Source organism: Coregonus clupeaformis, unplaced genomic scaffold, assembly GCF_020615455.1.
Source record: "Coregonus clupeaformis isolate EN_2021a unplaced genomic scaffold, ASM2061545v1 scaf0754, whole genome shotgun sequence".
Lineage (NCBI taxonomy): Eukaryota > Metazoa > Chordata > Actinopteri > Salmoniformes > Salmonidae > Coregonus > Coregonus clupeaformis.
Window position 1 is genome coordinate 154,949 of NW_025534209.1, and position 15,494 is coordinate 170,442.

At 44.4% G+C, this 15,494-nt stretch overlaps 3 protein-coding genes across 4 annotated transcripts; 1 reads left to right on the forward strand and 2 right to left on the reverse strand.

The window, feature by feature from the left end:
- Positions 1-1,027: 1,027 nt before the first annotated feature.
- ebi3 (Epstein-Barr virus induced 3) lies at positions 1,028-2,664 on the forward strand. Its single transcript, XM_041873200.2, has 5 exons — positions 1,028-1,236; positions 1,518-1,635; positions 1,746-1,972; positions 2,072-2,238; positions 2,365-2,664. Exons 1-5 carry the CDS (start codon positions 1,107-1,109, stop codon positions 2,512-2,514), a joined length of 792 nt encoding a protein of 263 aa, XP_041729134.1. The 5' UTR covers positions 1,028-1,106; the 3' UTR covers positions 2,515-2,664.
- A 117-nt stretch (positions 2,665-2,781) lies between these two features.
- Positions 2,782-5,885, reverse strand: odf3l2a (outer dense fiber of sperm tails 3-like 2a). Its single transcript, XM_041873201.2, has 6 exons — positions 4,341-5,885; positions 4,005-4,115; positions 3,676-3,789; positions 3,391-3,532; positions 3,127-3,313; positions 2,782-2,947 (listed from the first exon to the last, which is right to left on the reverse strand). The coding sequence occupies exons 1-6, from the start codon at positions 4,384-4,386 to the stop codon at positions 2,789-2,791; spliced, it is 759 nt and encodes a 252-aa protein (XP_041729135.1). The 5' UTR covers positions 4,387-5,885; the 3' UTR covers positions 2,782-2,788.
- Positions 5,886-6,629: 744 nt separating this feature from the next.
- crlf1a (cytokine receptor-like factor 1a) lies at positions 6,630-13,398 on the reverse strand. Of its 2 annotated transcripts, none has more exons than XM_041873198.1 (8): positions 13,036-13,398; positions 10,257-10,535; positions 9,683-9,812; positions 8,258-8,427; positions 7,295-7,527; positions 7,115-7,208; positions 6,848-7,029; positions 6,630-6,723 (listed from the first exon to the last, which is right to left on the reverse strand). In XM_041873198.1, the coding sequence occupies exons 1-8, from the start codon at positions 13,091-13,093 to the stop codon at positions 6,700-6,702; spliced, it is 1,170 nt and encodes a 389-aa protein (XP_041729132.1). In that variant the 5' UTR covers positions 13,094-13,398; the 3' UTR covers positions 6,630-6,699. The 2 variants fall into 2 exon arrangements, with proteins under 2 accessions (XP_041729132.1, XP_041729133.1); XM_041873199.1 differs by having other exon boundaries at positions 6,844-7,029.
- Between the last annotated feature and the right edge of the window lie 2,096 nt (positions 13,399-15,494).

A 15,494-nucleotide genomic window follows, 5' to 3' on the forward strand; every position in this document is an offset into this window, starting at 1 on the left:
ATCTACTGTCCTGGAGCAGTAACTACTGATTACTTCATGGTACTGGAATATTACAGTGTGTGTGCGTGTGTGTTGCATAGGGTTGCAAAAGGATGGTATATTACCGGTAACTTTCTAAGTTTACCAGTAAACTACCGGAATTTTGGAAACTTTCGAGGATTTCATGGAATTTTCAAACATGAAAAATATATAAAATGATAAAATATGATGATTTTAATATACAAACTAGAATTACAAAGCTGTAAAACATGATTTGCATATATAAAATAGAATGACAAAGCTGTAAAACATAACCCTAGATATTACCCATCAACTTAGTGAATACCATTGGTGTTTAATATCAAATCAAATCAAATTGTATTGGTCACATACACATATTTAGCAGATGTTATTGCAGGTGTAGCGAAATGCTTGTAAAGAGTTTGAGAGTTTTAGCATGAAATATTGTTTATATTTTCAGAATATTTTATTTATTTTACTATGTCAATATGTCTTTGTGGTAAATGTTTTGGCCAAACTGGTGGCAATTGCAGAGTTAATTGCAAACTATGTCATTGTTGATTAAAATGTTTTTTTAAATTAATTACATAATTTTGTCTTGAACCATATGCACCTAATTCTAATAATTAGCTGGTTGATAAGCTGAATCAGGTTAGTTACAAGAGGGGTTGGAGTGAAAACCTACATGAGGGTAGCTCTCCAGTAACAGGGTTGGAGAGCCCTGGTCTATCCACTAGAAATTCATTGGTAAAAATAAAATAAATATATAATTAATAGTTTCTATGAATACATTTGTAAAAGTTATTCAAGTATGAATTACCAATGTTAACATAGTTTGCCATAGCTTACCTGTTAATTACCAAAATTACTGAACATTCTGTTAACGTTTGTAAATGACCTGTAGTTTTACAACCCTAATGTTGCACAATTTCAAATCAACCTAGGGGTAGGCACTGTTAGCTAGGGGGTAGGGCTTTATTTGGAATCCAGCCGATGAGAGGAGACTTTGGATTGTGGGCAGCTTTGCAGAACTGTCAATATTAGAATATTAGTTAGTCAGCCAGTCAGTCAGTCATTGTAGCCTGTCTGTTTTTAACATAAGAGGAATGTACGTCCAGGACTATGTGTGTCCCCGGCGTTGTATGTGTGTTCTGTTCTGGCTGTGTGCGTGTGCTATGGTGACTCTTCTTACCGGTGTACTCTGCAGCGATGGGACGGTTCCGACAGCTCCGTCAGGTGAGAACAGAGCAGAAAGGGGTGAGACTGCATCCTCAGAGATGAGGACCTGTCTGGAATCCTTACACATAGCTCTCTTCTCTCCTTTCCTTTCCTTCCCTCTCCATATTCCCTGTTTCTTTCCTTTCTCTGTCTCTGTCTCGCCCCCTCCCCTCTCCTCCTTCTCTCCACCCCTATTTCCTACTTTCCCTCTTCTCTCTCCCCTTCCACTGCTTTCTCCCTCTCCCCTGTTTGTGTTTGAGGGGTGAGTTCTGAGTGGGTGTATCCTATGCCCTTGGCAGACCCCCCCTCCCCTCCAGAGGTACGTTGCTGGTCTCCCAGTTACCCCTTCAAAGCCCTCTGCTCCTGGTCTGAGCCGCCACAGACCCCGCTTCCCATACAGTACATCACCACCTACAGGTAAATTGTTTGTGTGTGTGTGTGTGTGTGAGAAAGAGTTTGAGAGAGAGAGAGGCTTGTAGATGCTAAAAACATCCCCCTTTCTCAGTTTATCACTCCCTATGTCCTAGTATGAAAGGCGGAGAGATCCAGCAGTGCCGTCCCTACCCCACCTCCATGCCGCCTCTCCCCAGCCCAGAGTCCTCTCTCCCTGGGGTGAATGGCTCCTCTCCAGGGGCGAGGAGGCTCTGTGTCCTAGAGGGTCTAAAGCTCTACACGTCTTACAAGCTCAACATCACAGCAGTCAACCCTAATGGCAGCGCCTCCCACCTACAGACCTTCACAATAGAGGATATTGGTAAGAACCTGTCTCTTTGTCTCTGTCTGTGTGTCTCCCACCTATTGGAATATTAGTAGGAGGATCATTGTGAACCAGTGTGTGTGTGTGCGTGTGTAGTGAAGCCGGACCCCCCTGTGAATGTGACTGTGCGAGTCGTTCCCGGGAAGTGGAAGCTGTTAGTGAAGTGGGCCCCTCCCCCTTCCTGGTCTGACCACACCCTCTTCCCCCTCAAGTACCAAGTCAGATACCACTGGGACAACAAGGGTACCCCACATGAGATCACCGTGAGTACAGACTCTTATAGTGTGTGTGTGTGACACTGTCTTTCTCTCCTTTTCTCACTCTCTCTCTCCTCCCCCCTCTCACTCAATTTTTTCTGTCTCCCTTTCTCTCTCTCCCACTCTCTGTAGTTGGATCCATTTGAGGACACCAAGAAGGTTCTACCAGGGCTGTTTCCTGGGAGGTCTTATGTAGTTCAGGTGTGTTCCATAGAACTGATGGGGCTGGGACAGAGCAGTGACTGGAGTCTACCTATTACTATCACTATGCCTGCACACTGAACACACACACACACACACACACTGAGATAACACACACACATGCTCATGTGTACACACACACACAGGTCACATGCATAGATCAAACGCATTTGTAAACCACAACTTGGCTTAACAATGATAATAAAAACACTTTATTTGTAAGGCACTTTCCCAACATTGTGCTAAAAGTGCTCATTAAAACAACACAATGGTACCTAACTCAGAACTGGCTCGGGCATTTCCACAAACTCTGTGTGTGAAACTCCAATAAAAAGAGAATAAACATAAATAAACATCAGTCGGAAACAACCACCACCAGAGGAGTGACGAACTCCGAGTGTCTGATGCCCAGGGAGAAGGCAGGAGGTCTGGGGAGATGGAGCAGGACCTTCTCCGGGCTGTGGGTCCCTGGCCCAGGCTTCTGAGACTGATCACTCGGCCGGGTGGTCCGGCTCTGGATCAAAATCAAAATCCCATCCAACATAATTTCAAGGGCATTGAAAACATCACAATACTCTAGTCTAGAGGAAGATATATGCAAGAAAATACTATACAAAATATTCAATTGTAAATAAATAGCTAAAAGGCAAATTAAATACCATACATAAATGAATAAAAGATAAAGCTATAAACCTGCATAGAGAAGGAGGGCTGTCGTGTGAGGTAGACACTGGGATCAGTTCTGTTGTAGCGTCCTGGTCCAGGGGTCATGGACAGGTCTTCTGATGGAGCACCAACCTGTCTGCGCCCCACCAAGCTGTAGCTGGCACTGGACGGCTTGTGGGGCACCTGAGAACCCAGCAGGTTAGGGAGGGTGTACCTGGGAGGATGATTAGAATGATATGAATGATATAGGGTCCCTCTTTACCCTCTCTCTCTCTTCTCTTTCATTTGTACCTGTTAGGGGCGGGCACAGAATCCACTATACGGTAGCGTGTCCGAGAGCCAATAGTGTAGGAGGGAGGTCTGAGATGAGCGTTTAGGGGCGGAGCTTTCTCTGGGCTGTAGGCACCTGGACCTGGAGTCTGGAAGAGTTCAGCTAGAAGTGAGAGTGATGGGAGAGAGAGAGAGAGAGAGAGAGAGAGAGAGAGAGAATGTAAAGAATGTCCAGCAATAAATGCCCATTGGCATAATAGAGTTTGATGGAACAATTTATCTGATTCAGGGAGTAGCTAGTCTCACCGGCGCGTCTTGCCCTGCCTAGCATGGAGTAAGAAGGGGTACCGACGCGGCCGAACCGGGTCATCTTGGCATCGATGTGGTACTGGGGTCCTGGACTGGAATCCACAGAGAACACTGTGGAGAAGAACGCACAATAATTCATATTAATAAAAGTCAAAGGTGAATTTAAAGGTCAAACTTGAGGAACATTTCAGCAGTATTTTCCATAGACTTCTGCTTCCTGCCCTACTAGCCTGGAGTGTGAATCCTCATGGCAGTGGTGTGAATAAGGTCTATTCACCATACAAGAGAAATAGGCAAGGAGACTGAGACTGACCTCAGAGACTTACTGTTGCTGCTCATACGTCTGTGGAAGGAGTAGGCGGGGCTACTGGGCTTGGTGAGGTCATGATTGATGTAGCCAATGGTTGTAGGGAGAGCATAGCGACCGGGGCCTGGCCCTAGCAATGAGTAACGATGGTGATGATAATGATCATGTTTATTTTCCAGTCATGTAAAACAAAAATACAATTGTGAGTTTACCCTCCATACTCATCCTACTCCAGTTTACATTTCACTTTTCCATTGACGTTAAAACAGAAGTATGACAGTGTTGAGCACTGTCCCTGTGAACTAAATTAAAGTTTTAATTTAAACATGTTACATAATAGATGTCTTCTACGAACCTTTCTCTCTGCCAGCGATTATCGGACGTCTCTTAACCTCCTCCATGATTTGTCGATCTCTCTCTCTATTTTCCTACCCCCTCCTCTCTTCCTCCTTTACGCTTTGTTCTTCTGTCACTCCCAACCAGGGTTGCCAACCCTCAGAGAATGCTGAGGGCTTTCTCCCAGAGCAGTCAGTTGTGTCTGAGAGGGCAGCCCTGTGATTCACTGGCAGCCTCTTGAGCTAGAAATGCAATCACCAATCACCACAACAGTAACAAGCAGGAGAAGAGATTCTGTCTGGTTTGATCCTGTTAGTCCAAACATGTCCTCTGTATGGGTCCTTCCTGCTTCACTTCCTATAATTTATTTCTTTAGACCACTTCACTTGAAAGGTATCCCAGAATAAGTTGACAACTCTACTCTGTGCACACAGATCTCTCTCTCTCTCTCCCTCTCTCTCTCCTCTCCTTCTCTTCCCTTTACTCTTTGCTGTTCTGTCACTGATTCACTTCCGGCACATCCAGCCTCTTCAGGAAAAGCACAGCCTCGAAGGCTGAATTATAGATGGTCTTTACAAGCTGAGGAAACGTTATCTCCATTCTGCAGCCCTGGGTACATCTAAATCACCATCTCACTTCTCGTCTTAGTGTTCATGTGTCATAGAGGTGGCTCCATGTTCATGTGGTGAGTACGCTTCCCTGACACCTGAAGACTTGCGGTAGCTAGTCGAGGCTTTAGCTAATGCCCAGGCTTTAGCTCAGCTGGTTAACGATGTTGTGGCATGCAGATGACCAAGGTTTCAACCCAGTTAGTCACACATAGACAATTAGCTACACTTTGCCCACCTGCAGCAATCGTTTAATGCCCCCTCTGTCTCTCTGGTACACACTGTAAAGCAGGAGGTATTTCAAATCTGACCCTTCAAATGGAGACTCAGCAATATGACATCATCGCACATATTGGGGCATCTTCCCGCTTAACATACATACATAAACAACAACAGAATTCAGATTGATCAAGACTGCCACTTTTGTATCTTCCTAATTTGCATTGCTGCTGTTTCTGTAAGCAGAAATCTGACCCGCAGTGCATAATGATGTCATATTGCTGAGTATAGCTTTAAGTTACTGTATAGGATATCTTTACATAAAGGGTGTTGGGAGGCAGAGAGAGGTAACTAAAGACTGTGAGCAGAGCTCTGACCAACAAACACAGGTTAATTATTAACAGGCACTGACTCAGTACAACCGCAGGCCGTAGTAACGGGACCCTGCAGCCATGTCATCAACATCAGACAGACAACGCAAGCGTTGACCCTAAACATGCTGGAAAACAGTCGGGTTGCTATCAATTACGTATCGCCACTAGCTTGCCACTGTTGTGAACATGAAAATTAGACTCATATACAATTTTCTGTCACAAAGTAATTTTTGATTAAAATAGGGCACAGGAGTAATTTGTGATGTAAGCCCAGTCATGTAAAAACTGGATTAATGGAGTCATGTATAGATTACATATAGAGAACATAATTCCTTTTACCCCAGTGTAACGTCAGTAACATAAACATGACAGGCTATAAGTTAATAGCTGAACACAGCTGTGTGTCTGCGGGTGTGTGCGAGGGCATGCGGGTGAATAGAATGACTTCCAAACTCTTTAAAACAAAACTATAATTCATAATTAAATCAATAAAATTATCACTAACTAAACATAACTTAAGTAACAAAACAAAATATAACAGTTTAAATATGATAGTACAATTCTGTACAAAAATAAAGGTGGGGAACTGCCTCCACAGGTAAACATTAGCATTAGGGTCAGGAGGTTTTCCTGGGCAGGGCCATATGATCAGGAAAACCTCCTGACCCTACTTATTATTAAGACAGATCTCCACACTGCTACAGACAACAATGTCAGTCTATAGTCCTGTAACAGTGCCCCCCTGCAGAACAGGGTTCCCAAATAGTGGGTCACAGACAGTTCCGACTGGGTCATCATGGTTTAAGACCGGGACGTGAGTAGAAACATTACTATGGTCCTCTATCTCCACTGTTCCTCCCAGTATGTTAGCTTCCACTAGAGGGTGCTGTGGATCTCTAGCTTTTCAGAGCTGCCAGTGTTTCCACAGTAAGAAGAAGATTACTATTCCTCAATGTCTTATTCCTCCATGTCTTGTTAAATAATTACAGCATAGTCTAGGGCAGCTGTTGTAGAGACACTGTCCCCAAGTTTGTATTGTTGCCCCCTTCCTCCATCGCTGAATGGTGTATGCAAAACCACAGCACTCAGGGGACACCATTTTTCACACACACACACACACACACACACGTTTGTTGTCTTGACTTTGCTGGTTGTTTAAAGGCAGAGGTGATGCGTACTATGACTTATCCCCTTGTAGGACCTGAGAGAGAGAAAAACTTATGAGGATTTCTCTGTGCAAGAAAAGCTGAACGATTCAAACATGAGAATACAAATGATTGAATAAGATCTGTGTGTGGGTGAGTTCTACTTAGATCCTTACCTACCTGGTTGCGTGTTTTGTGGGACTTCTGCATCCAGACTCTCCATTGGTCGTAGAGTTTGATTGACATGCCGCTGCAGCCATACGCATGATTCCGTACCCAGCCGAAGAACTGCTTCAGCTCTCGACGTAACGTAGAATTGGAGTCTCCAGACTTGGAGTCACACGAACCTGATAATACACGCTCTATAAGAGGGGAGAGAGGGGGTTAGAGTGTGTGTGTGTGTTTGTGTGTGTGTGTGTGTGTGTGTGTGTGAGAGTGTGTCCTCACCACTATGAGGTGTAGAAGCAGCAGTAGGATGACTCCATTCACTCCAGATACCAGCCCTACGAGACCCATAGATCCCTACTGGGTTACAGCGCACCTGCATAGAACACACTGGGATTACTACACACACACACACACACACACACACACACACATATACAAACACAAACACACACACCATACCTGGACAAAATACACAGTGCCCGGTCTCAGGCCTGCCAGACGACATGATGTCTGGTTCCCAATGTCATCCATGACCTTCCAGCCTGAGCTGTCCTCCAGTCGGTAGCGTATCTGGTACTTGGCCTGGAACAGGAAGTCTTTGAGAGCTGGGGGAGACTCCCATCGAACACTCAGGTGGTCCTCCAGGTCACCCACACGACTCACACTCACACCTGACGGAGGGTCCGTCGTTACTGTGGACGGGGAGGGGAAAGAGGTAGGGTAACTCAGAAAACTACTTTAAAGCAGCAAGATCTGTCTAAAATAATGCTTATTTCTTTCTCCTCTGAGTTAATTGGCTCTGACCCTAACAGTAACTCATACAGTACAGGTACTGTTAGTGTGTGTTATTAGTTTCAGTGTGGAGGTTGGGAAATGAGGGAGCAGCGAGTAGGAACTCGAGTGGTGTCAAGCGTCAATCGCCCACCTTCCTTGCCCTTCCCCATCCGCAGGGTGTGTGCGTGTGTGTGTGTGTGTGTGTGTGTGTGTGTGTGTGTGTGTGTGTGTGTGTGTGTGTGTGTGCCCACCCAGCGTGAGTAAAAGGGAAATGAGCTCACCAAAAGGCAGGGTGTGTCTGGTCTTCTTCCATTCGTCACACTGCCTGCCCTCCCCCATTTGTGCGTTTGTGTATGTGTGTGTGTTCCCCCTCACCCCCAAAATCCTGGGTTGGGATTTAAGTAGTAGGATAAAGTTGGTCCTAGACGCTTATCTAAGGTCAGTTTTATGATTCTCCACTAATGGTTACTGTTAGGACTTGGGCTAGGTAAGCTGATCCTGGATCTGTGCCCAACAGCAACTTCTAACTGGGGCAAGATGTAAAGCTCTAAAGCCAGAGGGTCAAAGTTCAGGGACTTACTCTCTGTCTGTCTCTCTCTCTCTCTATCTCTCTCATACACACACACTTGCACGTATGCACACACTCACCCACGTCTAGGACATCCAGGGTGATGACATCAGAGGTGGCTGAGCCGAGCTGATTGGTGGCTTCCACCCAGATCTCGTAGGGCGTGAAGAGGGCGAGGTCACGAGGTATGTAGCATGAGTATGGGTGGGCGGCACTGTACTCCTCACATTCTTTCTCTCTGCCATACCACCTACACACACACACACACACACACACACACAAACGAGCTTCAATGCCATACAACAATCCTTCAGTAGCCTCCAACTGCTCTTAAACACTAGTAAAACTAAATGCATGCTTTTCAATCGAACGCTGCTGGCACCCGCCCACCCGACTAGAATCACCACTCTCGACGGGTCTGACCTAGAGTATGTGGACAACTACAAATGCCTAGGTGTCTGGTTAGACTGTAAACTCAACTTCCAGACTCACATAAAGAATCTCCAATCCAAAGTTAAATCTAGAATCGGCTTCCTATTTCGCAATAAAGCCTCCTTCACTCATGCTGCCAAACATGCCCTCGTAAAACTGACTATCCTACCGATCCTTGACTTCGGCGGTGTAATTTACAAAATAGCCTCCAACACTCTACTCAGCAAATTGGATGTAGTCTATCACAGTGCCATCCGTTTTGTCTCCAAAGCCCCATACACTACCCACCACTGTGACCTGTACGCTCTTGTTGGCTGGTCCTCACTACATGTTCGTCGTCAAACCCACTGGCTCCAGGCCATCTATAAATCACTGCTAGGCAAATCCCCGCCTTATCTTAGCTCATTGGTCACCATAGCAGCACCCACCCGTAGTCTGCGCTCCAGCAGGTATATCTCACTGGTCATTCCCAAAGCCAACACCTCCTTTGGCCGCCATTCCTTCCAGTTCTCTGCTGCCAATGACTGGAACGAATTGCAAAAATCTCTGAAGCTGGAGACTCTTATCTCCCTCAATAACTTTAAGCATCAGTTGTCAGAGCACCTTACCGATCACTGCACCTGTACACAGCCCATCTGAAATTAGCCCACCCAACTACCTCATCCCTATATTGTTATTTATTTTGCTCTTTTGCACCCCAGTATCTCTATTTGCACATAATCTCTTGCACATCTAGCATTCCAGTGTTAATACTATTGTAATTATTCTGCACTATAGCCTATTTATTGCCTTACCTCCATAACTTGCTACATTTGCACACACTGTATATATATTTTCTGTTGTATTTCTGACTTTATGTTTTTTACCCCATATGTAACTCTGTGTTGTTTTTATTGCACTACTTTGCTTTATCTTGGCCAGGTCGCAGTTGTAAATGAGAACCTGTTCTCAACTGGCTTACCTGGTTAAATAAAGGTGAAATAAAAAATAAAAAAAAAAAAATATTAGACTCAGACTGTATTAGAATGTGTGTGCATGTGTGTGTGTATTAAGTGTGTGTAAGGAGTGTGTACCTGAGTTTGTATTTGAGTGTGTATTTGGTCTTGATGAAGGTCTCTCCCTGTCCACCCGGTGCCCAACGACAGGTCAGGTCTTTGGTGTTTCTGGACCAGCAGGTCAAGTTGACTGGCTTCCCTGGAGGCACTGAGGGAGAAGGTGGGTGGCGGGAGAGAGGATATATTTTAGTCCAGAATGTTCTTCTGTCTGTCTGGGGTTAAAATTCTGGGACTTATATTCCATACCATTCTGAACACAAGGTGTTGAACAGGGATGTCACGCTGAAAATAGGGCACTATGACAACACTGTGTGTGTGCTTGTGTGTGTGTGTGTATATCAGACCTGTGTGTGTGTGTGGGTGTGTCAGACTCCATGTCCAGTGACTAATAGAGGGAGTAATGCACCACAACATGGTGTAGTCACACAGGAGTCAACAGGACTAAAGGCCCTACAGTTACTGATCCACCACAGGTTGGTACTCTGATATAAGACTGGTATAACACTGTTAACTTTTAGCTATGTGTGTGTGCTAGATGCTGCTGCTAGATGTGTGTGTGTGTGTGTGTGTGTGTGTGTGTTGCTCCACTTACTCCCAATGTAGAGACAGGACCCGGCCAGAACATGTCCTCCATGGTTGTGACACACCAGGTTGTCCCCTGACCTCTGCCTAGAGGCTGGCAGGCCCGGCAGGGTGACACTGAGGGCCGTAGGGCTCAACACGCTGTAGGAAGAACTGGGCAGCCGGCGGCCATTCAGGCTCCAGAACAGAGAGCTGGCGTGGAGGCCCAGATCAGGGCTGACTGAACATGTGGCAGTGAGGGTGGAGCCGATGGGCAGGGCTGGGTCCTGGGGGTAGATCCCTGCCATCTCTGGAGGGGAGAGAAGGGAGGAGTGAATAAATGGATGAAAGAATGGTTGCATGAACTATTAATTCCTAGTAATCAGAGGGAAAGAAACAAATGAGAGGGGAAAGAGAGAGAGTAGAGGGAGATGTGTTTTTACTGATTCAATGATTCAGAAGAGAATATCCGACAAATAGGCTACTGTATTCTAGAACACAGCAGTAACTCCCAGGTCAGTAGTGAACCCAGATTTCCACTTCCATAGGCCCAGAGTGTTTATCACATTGTCAGACCTCTACAAGTCTCAGCCTCAAGCCACAAGTGTTAAACAGCTGCCTCAGATAAAGGCTGTGTTGTGCTTTGAGGAAGCTCTTGCGAAGACGTTAATTTGACCAAAACTCCTCAACAACACACACACTATTTACACCAAAACACTGGCAACGCTGATGCTGTGTATGTGTCATCAGGGAGAGGAAGCCAGGCCGTGATTAGCCAATCAAACAACGATCCAGCTCCATAACGATCATGGTCTCACCATCACAGTGTTACAGGAAGGGCCAGGCAGAGGGAATGCCCCTGAATTAAGGAGCAGAACGTTCAGTCTAAAGACCTCAACGACAGATGCAATTACACTTGTGTATTTACTCTCCTAATTGGTTCTGAAGAAGTAACTATGGGCTGTAAAATTGTATTTGTTTTTAGAAAGGAGGTCTCCTGAGGTAAGGCTGCTCAGATAGATGATGGTTTAAAGGTGCAAATGTGTTTCTGGTGAAAGAAGGTACAAAACGTTTAATTTTTTCTGGTAAGAGTGTTTTGTGCACCGATTATACGGCTTGTACAGAATGTTTGTTTTCGTTTATGTCTGAGACTGAGCATTGATAATTTGTGCAGGGTTTTGTTTCATCCAGGCACAGAGCCAAGATGGTGATCAGTTCGATCAGGTGTGTTAAGTGCTTGGATGGAACAAAAGCCTGCACACCCTGTTTATTTCTCAGGGGTGAAAAGCACTGCTTTTAATCTAAGTAAACACACAAGCTGTCGAGCTAAAGCCCTGTATTACAGCACTGGTGTTGTGAAGATGAAAAATAGCCTCTAGTTTTAGACCCTCCTGGTTCTGGATGTCAGTCGTCAAGGATGCATGAAAAGCGACTAATCCCCTGGTTTCTAAAACACTGTTTACTTTTCGCTTCTGCACGGAACAGTTCAAAGGTAGTCTGTGTTTCTGTCCGTCTACGGGACAAAGGAGCCACATGTGGAACATTTGATGGAGGCCTTGTATGTGAGTGAATTGAAACAAGTCATGCAACATTTAGCCATATTGAGCCATGTGATGTTTTCTGAATGGCAGTTACTTTGACTATGATGAGTGGGGGGTTTCACTGGAAAGGTTGACAACAAGTACAGAACATCAACTAGAGAGCTTCAACATCACATAGAAAGGAAGGTGAAAGACCGTTCACAGGGCAGCCTAAATGTCTTCAGTGGTGAGGAGCGTGTTGATGCACATCCAAACCATGCACAAGAACCTTTCAGAAAACGTGTATTGCTTTGTTATGAATCTATCACTGGAGTAATTGGGGGGGAATGGCAGCAGTGGGTCTTGTTCTTGAACCAGCAACTCTGTGGAAAGTGCACAATCATCTGTACCATAAAAGTCCAAGACCTCTTGCTATAGAGGCAGAAGCTCACTACTGTCGCATACATTCATTTCTTCATTAATCGGAACACCTGAAAATACATAAAAAGTTCATGGTTGGACAATCATCATCTAGGCCTACGTGAGTTGTATGACCTCACCTATACAAATAAACTGGACACAGACCCAAAATCTAGCCGACATACCGCAGCACATAACTGTGATTTATTTACTTTACTTTGCATTAAGCTGGCGGTTAACATTGCCTGAGACCCGACCATATGATGTCACCGTGGTGTTGCCTCTGTAAAGCCCGGTGCTACATGTGTTAAACGAATTATGAGCCGACCTGTTGAAATCCAACCTCTTAGGACACCGTTTTTCAATAGCATGGTCAAGAATACCGAGATCTGTGTCTAGGACTATTATTTCACAATTTCATCAAATCTAGAAGGGCTAGTGATTGTTCATGGAACTGACATTCTTTAAATATTGTGATGCTGGATACAGATCTCAACAGTTATTTTATTTCTTTATGAAATGCTTTATAATTAAGTTTAGCCTGTTAATTTAATTTCAAATGGTTGGAAACATAGGGTAGCCTACTAAATCTGATTGCCAGCATTTTATTTCAAATTACTTAATATTTACCTCACAATATTATTTTTAGGCCAACATTATAATGGATATACGTTTCAAAATATGTAGGACTTGCCATTGTTAGAGCAATTATTTTGTACATTAATTCCCTATGAAACCTGCATAAACAATACCGTTTAGCCCATAAACAAGGATTCAGACAGTAGGCTATTATCTAACAGTAGGCTATATCCGACCAAACCAGCTAAACAGACAACGTGTGTTATCACATGGAAGAGCTGCTGTACTTACGTGACGATGAGGACATCACAGCAGGAATGTACAGAATCAAGAAGAATAATGATAACATTTTATGGCAACTTTTATCTTCTTTTCGTTCAGTCGGTAAACTCTCCACTTTTTACGCTTCTATTAATAGCGTATAATTTACACAGGTCAGGAGGGGGAAAACAGCACGGGTTCAAGTTCAATAGCACCGAATTCCGAAGATGCGAGAAGAGGAGTCTTTCATGGGCAAGCTTGGTTCAAACCTATTATTTGCTCAGTTGATTGCAAACCATCTCCGGTTCTAAAGAGACCATCGGTAGTCGTAAGGTTTTCCAAACTCCGTTTAGTGTTCTAGTGCTTGTCCTCCTGTCTGTCTGCGTCTTCACACACAAGTTCATACTTTTCAAGCTCCTCCTCTCTCTTCCCACACTAACGCCAGTCATTTTTTCTTCCCCCCAGTCTTTTCCTCTCTTTTTCATTCCCCCCTCCCTCCTCCTCTCAATCCCCCCTCCCTCCCCCTCTCTTGGCCTGTGATGCGTCAAGAAGTCAGATCCATTCACTTTCACCGAATCACTCTTTCACCCTCTTTTGTTTCTCTCCCTCCTTCTTTTCTGCCTGGGGGGCTGTTGAGTGTTGAGTCATAGAGTATTATAGGAAACTTCCTCATGATGACTTTGACTCCCACACGTGTGTGTGTGTGTGTCTGTGTGTATGTGCGGGCGGGCGCGCGCACGCGCGTTCATGCTTGTGTGTGTGTCTGTGTGTCTATGCTTGTGCATGTGTGTGATATCTGAGATGGTTTGGTGGTTGGATTTGTGTTTGTTTTGATGTTAGGTTGACAGGTGGTGAAAGGGATGTATTGTGGTATCTTGCATAAACCATATACAATGCCTTAGGCGGCAGGGAACAATAAATATTATGTCTTACAGTAGTATATTATTCTCACTGAGTGAGTCTATATCCCCCCCCCCCACCAACTAGCTGAGATTGGAACTTGTCACTTTTCCCGATTATATGAAATATTTCACCAATATTTTCATCAGTCATTCCTTCCATCAATTCTTCTTTAATTCCTACCTTCCTTCCCTTGAAGTAATCACTGATTGTACATTGTAGGATTGGTGAGAGTGGGTGTCATCTGCTGCTTTGGATAAATCACTAAATATCTTCATTCACATGAGAGAAACGGTGATGTAAGGTAGACTACAGTCACAACATCCAGTCTATTTAATCATACTGCATTGTCTTGTAGGATAAAAAAAAAGCACTGTTCGTTGAACCTCTCAATGGACACTATGACTAATGTTTGAGTAATGACTACCACAGTCATGCAGAAGTTGGCATCCACCTCTCTTCCTTTCTCTCTTTCAGTCTTTCTCTCTGTTTGTCTCTCCTCTCTCTCTCTCTCTCTCTCTCTCTCTCTCTCTCTCTCTCTCTCTCTCTCTCTCTCTCTCTCTCTCTCTCTCTCTCTCTCTCTCTCTCTCTCTCTCTCTCTCTCTCTCTCTCTCTCTCTCTCTCTCTAACAGAGACTATGAATGTTAACTGATTCAGATGCCAATGTCCCACAATGCCATGCTTTCTCTCGGCTCCGAGAGGCGCCCGTTGTTCCCAAGGCGATTCCCGCTCGTGGTGTGGCGACTGTGTTCGGGCATCCCGTAAGTGTAAAAAAAATATTCTAATGCAACAAGAAAACCCTGTGTTGTGTCATTTATAAGCCATTCTAAGATCGTTAGAATAAAACTGATTTGCTAAAGAGGGTGTTGATTGATTGGAAGGGACTGAAAGGAGAATATTTCTCATCAATGCAAAAAAATGGTCTGTTAGTTGGCAAACATGAACATACACACACTGAGGGTAAGCTGGTTCTGGATCTGTACTTGACTGCCTACAACCATGCTGAAACATTGAGGAGGACAGGATGGAGATGGTTCAATCCAGTACTACTGTGACAGACATGGGAAGACAGCCTTATTCCCTTTAAACCAGACCACACGGATGGGAACATAGGCCTATGGCAAAACCATGTGGCATGTGGCTAAAAAAAAGTGGCTTAACCCTGTGAGACCCATGGTTGCAAAAATGCAACACTGCCTACATTCATGTACAGGTCCTAAACTAAACAATGATGTCAAAAACTACCTAGTGCATCTCATTAGACCCAGATTCATCTCTTACTAGTATTTGTTGTGTGTCAGTATGATTGTTGTGGCATCAGTAGCCTCTGAAACATTAGAAACCTGTCTACTTGTCTGAGACCACACTGGTCCCTTACACAAGCATACTGTATGTTGGTAGCCATCCATGCAAGTACAGTACTTGAAAAAAAATAATCTGTGTTCTCTAAGATGTAGTGATTATGTAAAAAAAAAATACAAAAAATCAAGAAACAAACATTCTGAGCCAGAGCTAGAGGTAATTTTGTAAGTGATGCAAAAACGCAACATTGGGCTTAAAGGGTTGCATTCATATACTAATAGAAAGGG

Coding starts and splice junctions, on each gene's coding strand:
- ebi3 (XM_041873200.2), top strand. CDS start 1,107: ATGTACGTCCAGGACTATGTGTGTCCCCGGCGTTGTATGTGTGTTCTG. Junction 1,237..1,517: donor GGTTCCGACAGCTCCGTCAG/GTGAGAACAGAG, acceptor TGCCCTTGGCAG/ACCCCCCCTCCCCTCCAGAG. Junction 1,973..2,071: donor CTTCACAATAGAGGATATTG/GTAAGAACCTGT, acceptor GTGCGTGTGTAG/TGAAGCCGGACCCCCCTGTG.
- crlf1a (XM_041873198.1), bottom strand. CDS start 13,093: ATGTTATCATTATTCTTCTTGATTCTGTACATTCCTGCTGTGATGTCC. Junction 10,536..13,035: donor TGTGATGTCCTCATCGTCAC/GTAAGTACAGCA, acceptor TCTCCCCTCCAG/AGATGGCAGGGATCTACCCC. Junction 8,428..9,682: donor ACACTCAAATACAAACTCAG/GTACACACTCCT, acceptor GTGTGTGTGTAG/GTGGTATGGCAGAGAGAAAG.
- odf3l2a (XM_041873201.2), bottom strand. CDS start 4,386: ATGGAGGAGGTTAAGAGACGTCCGATAATCGCTGGCAGAGAGAAAG. Junction 4,116..4,340: donor AATCGCTGGCAGAGAGAAAG/GTTCGTAGAAGA, acceptor ACTCATTGCTAG/GGCCAGGCCCCGGTCGCTAT. Junction 2,948..3,126: donor AGCCCTCCTTCTCTATGCAG/GTTTATAGCTTT, acceptor ATTTTGATCCAG/AGCCGGACCACCCGGCCGAG.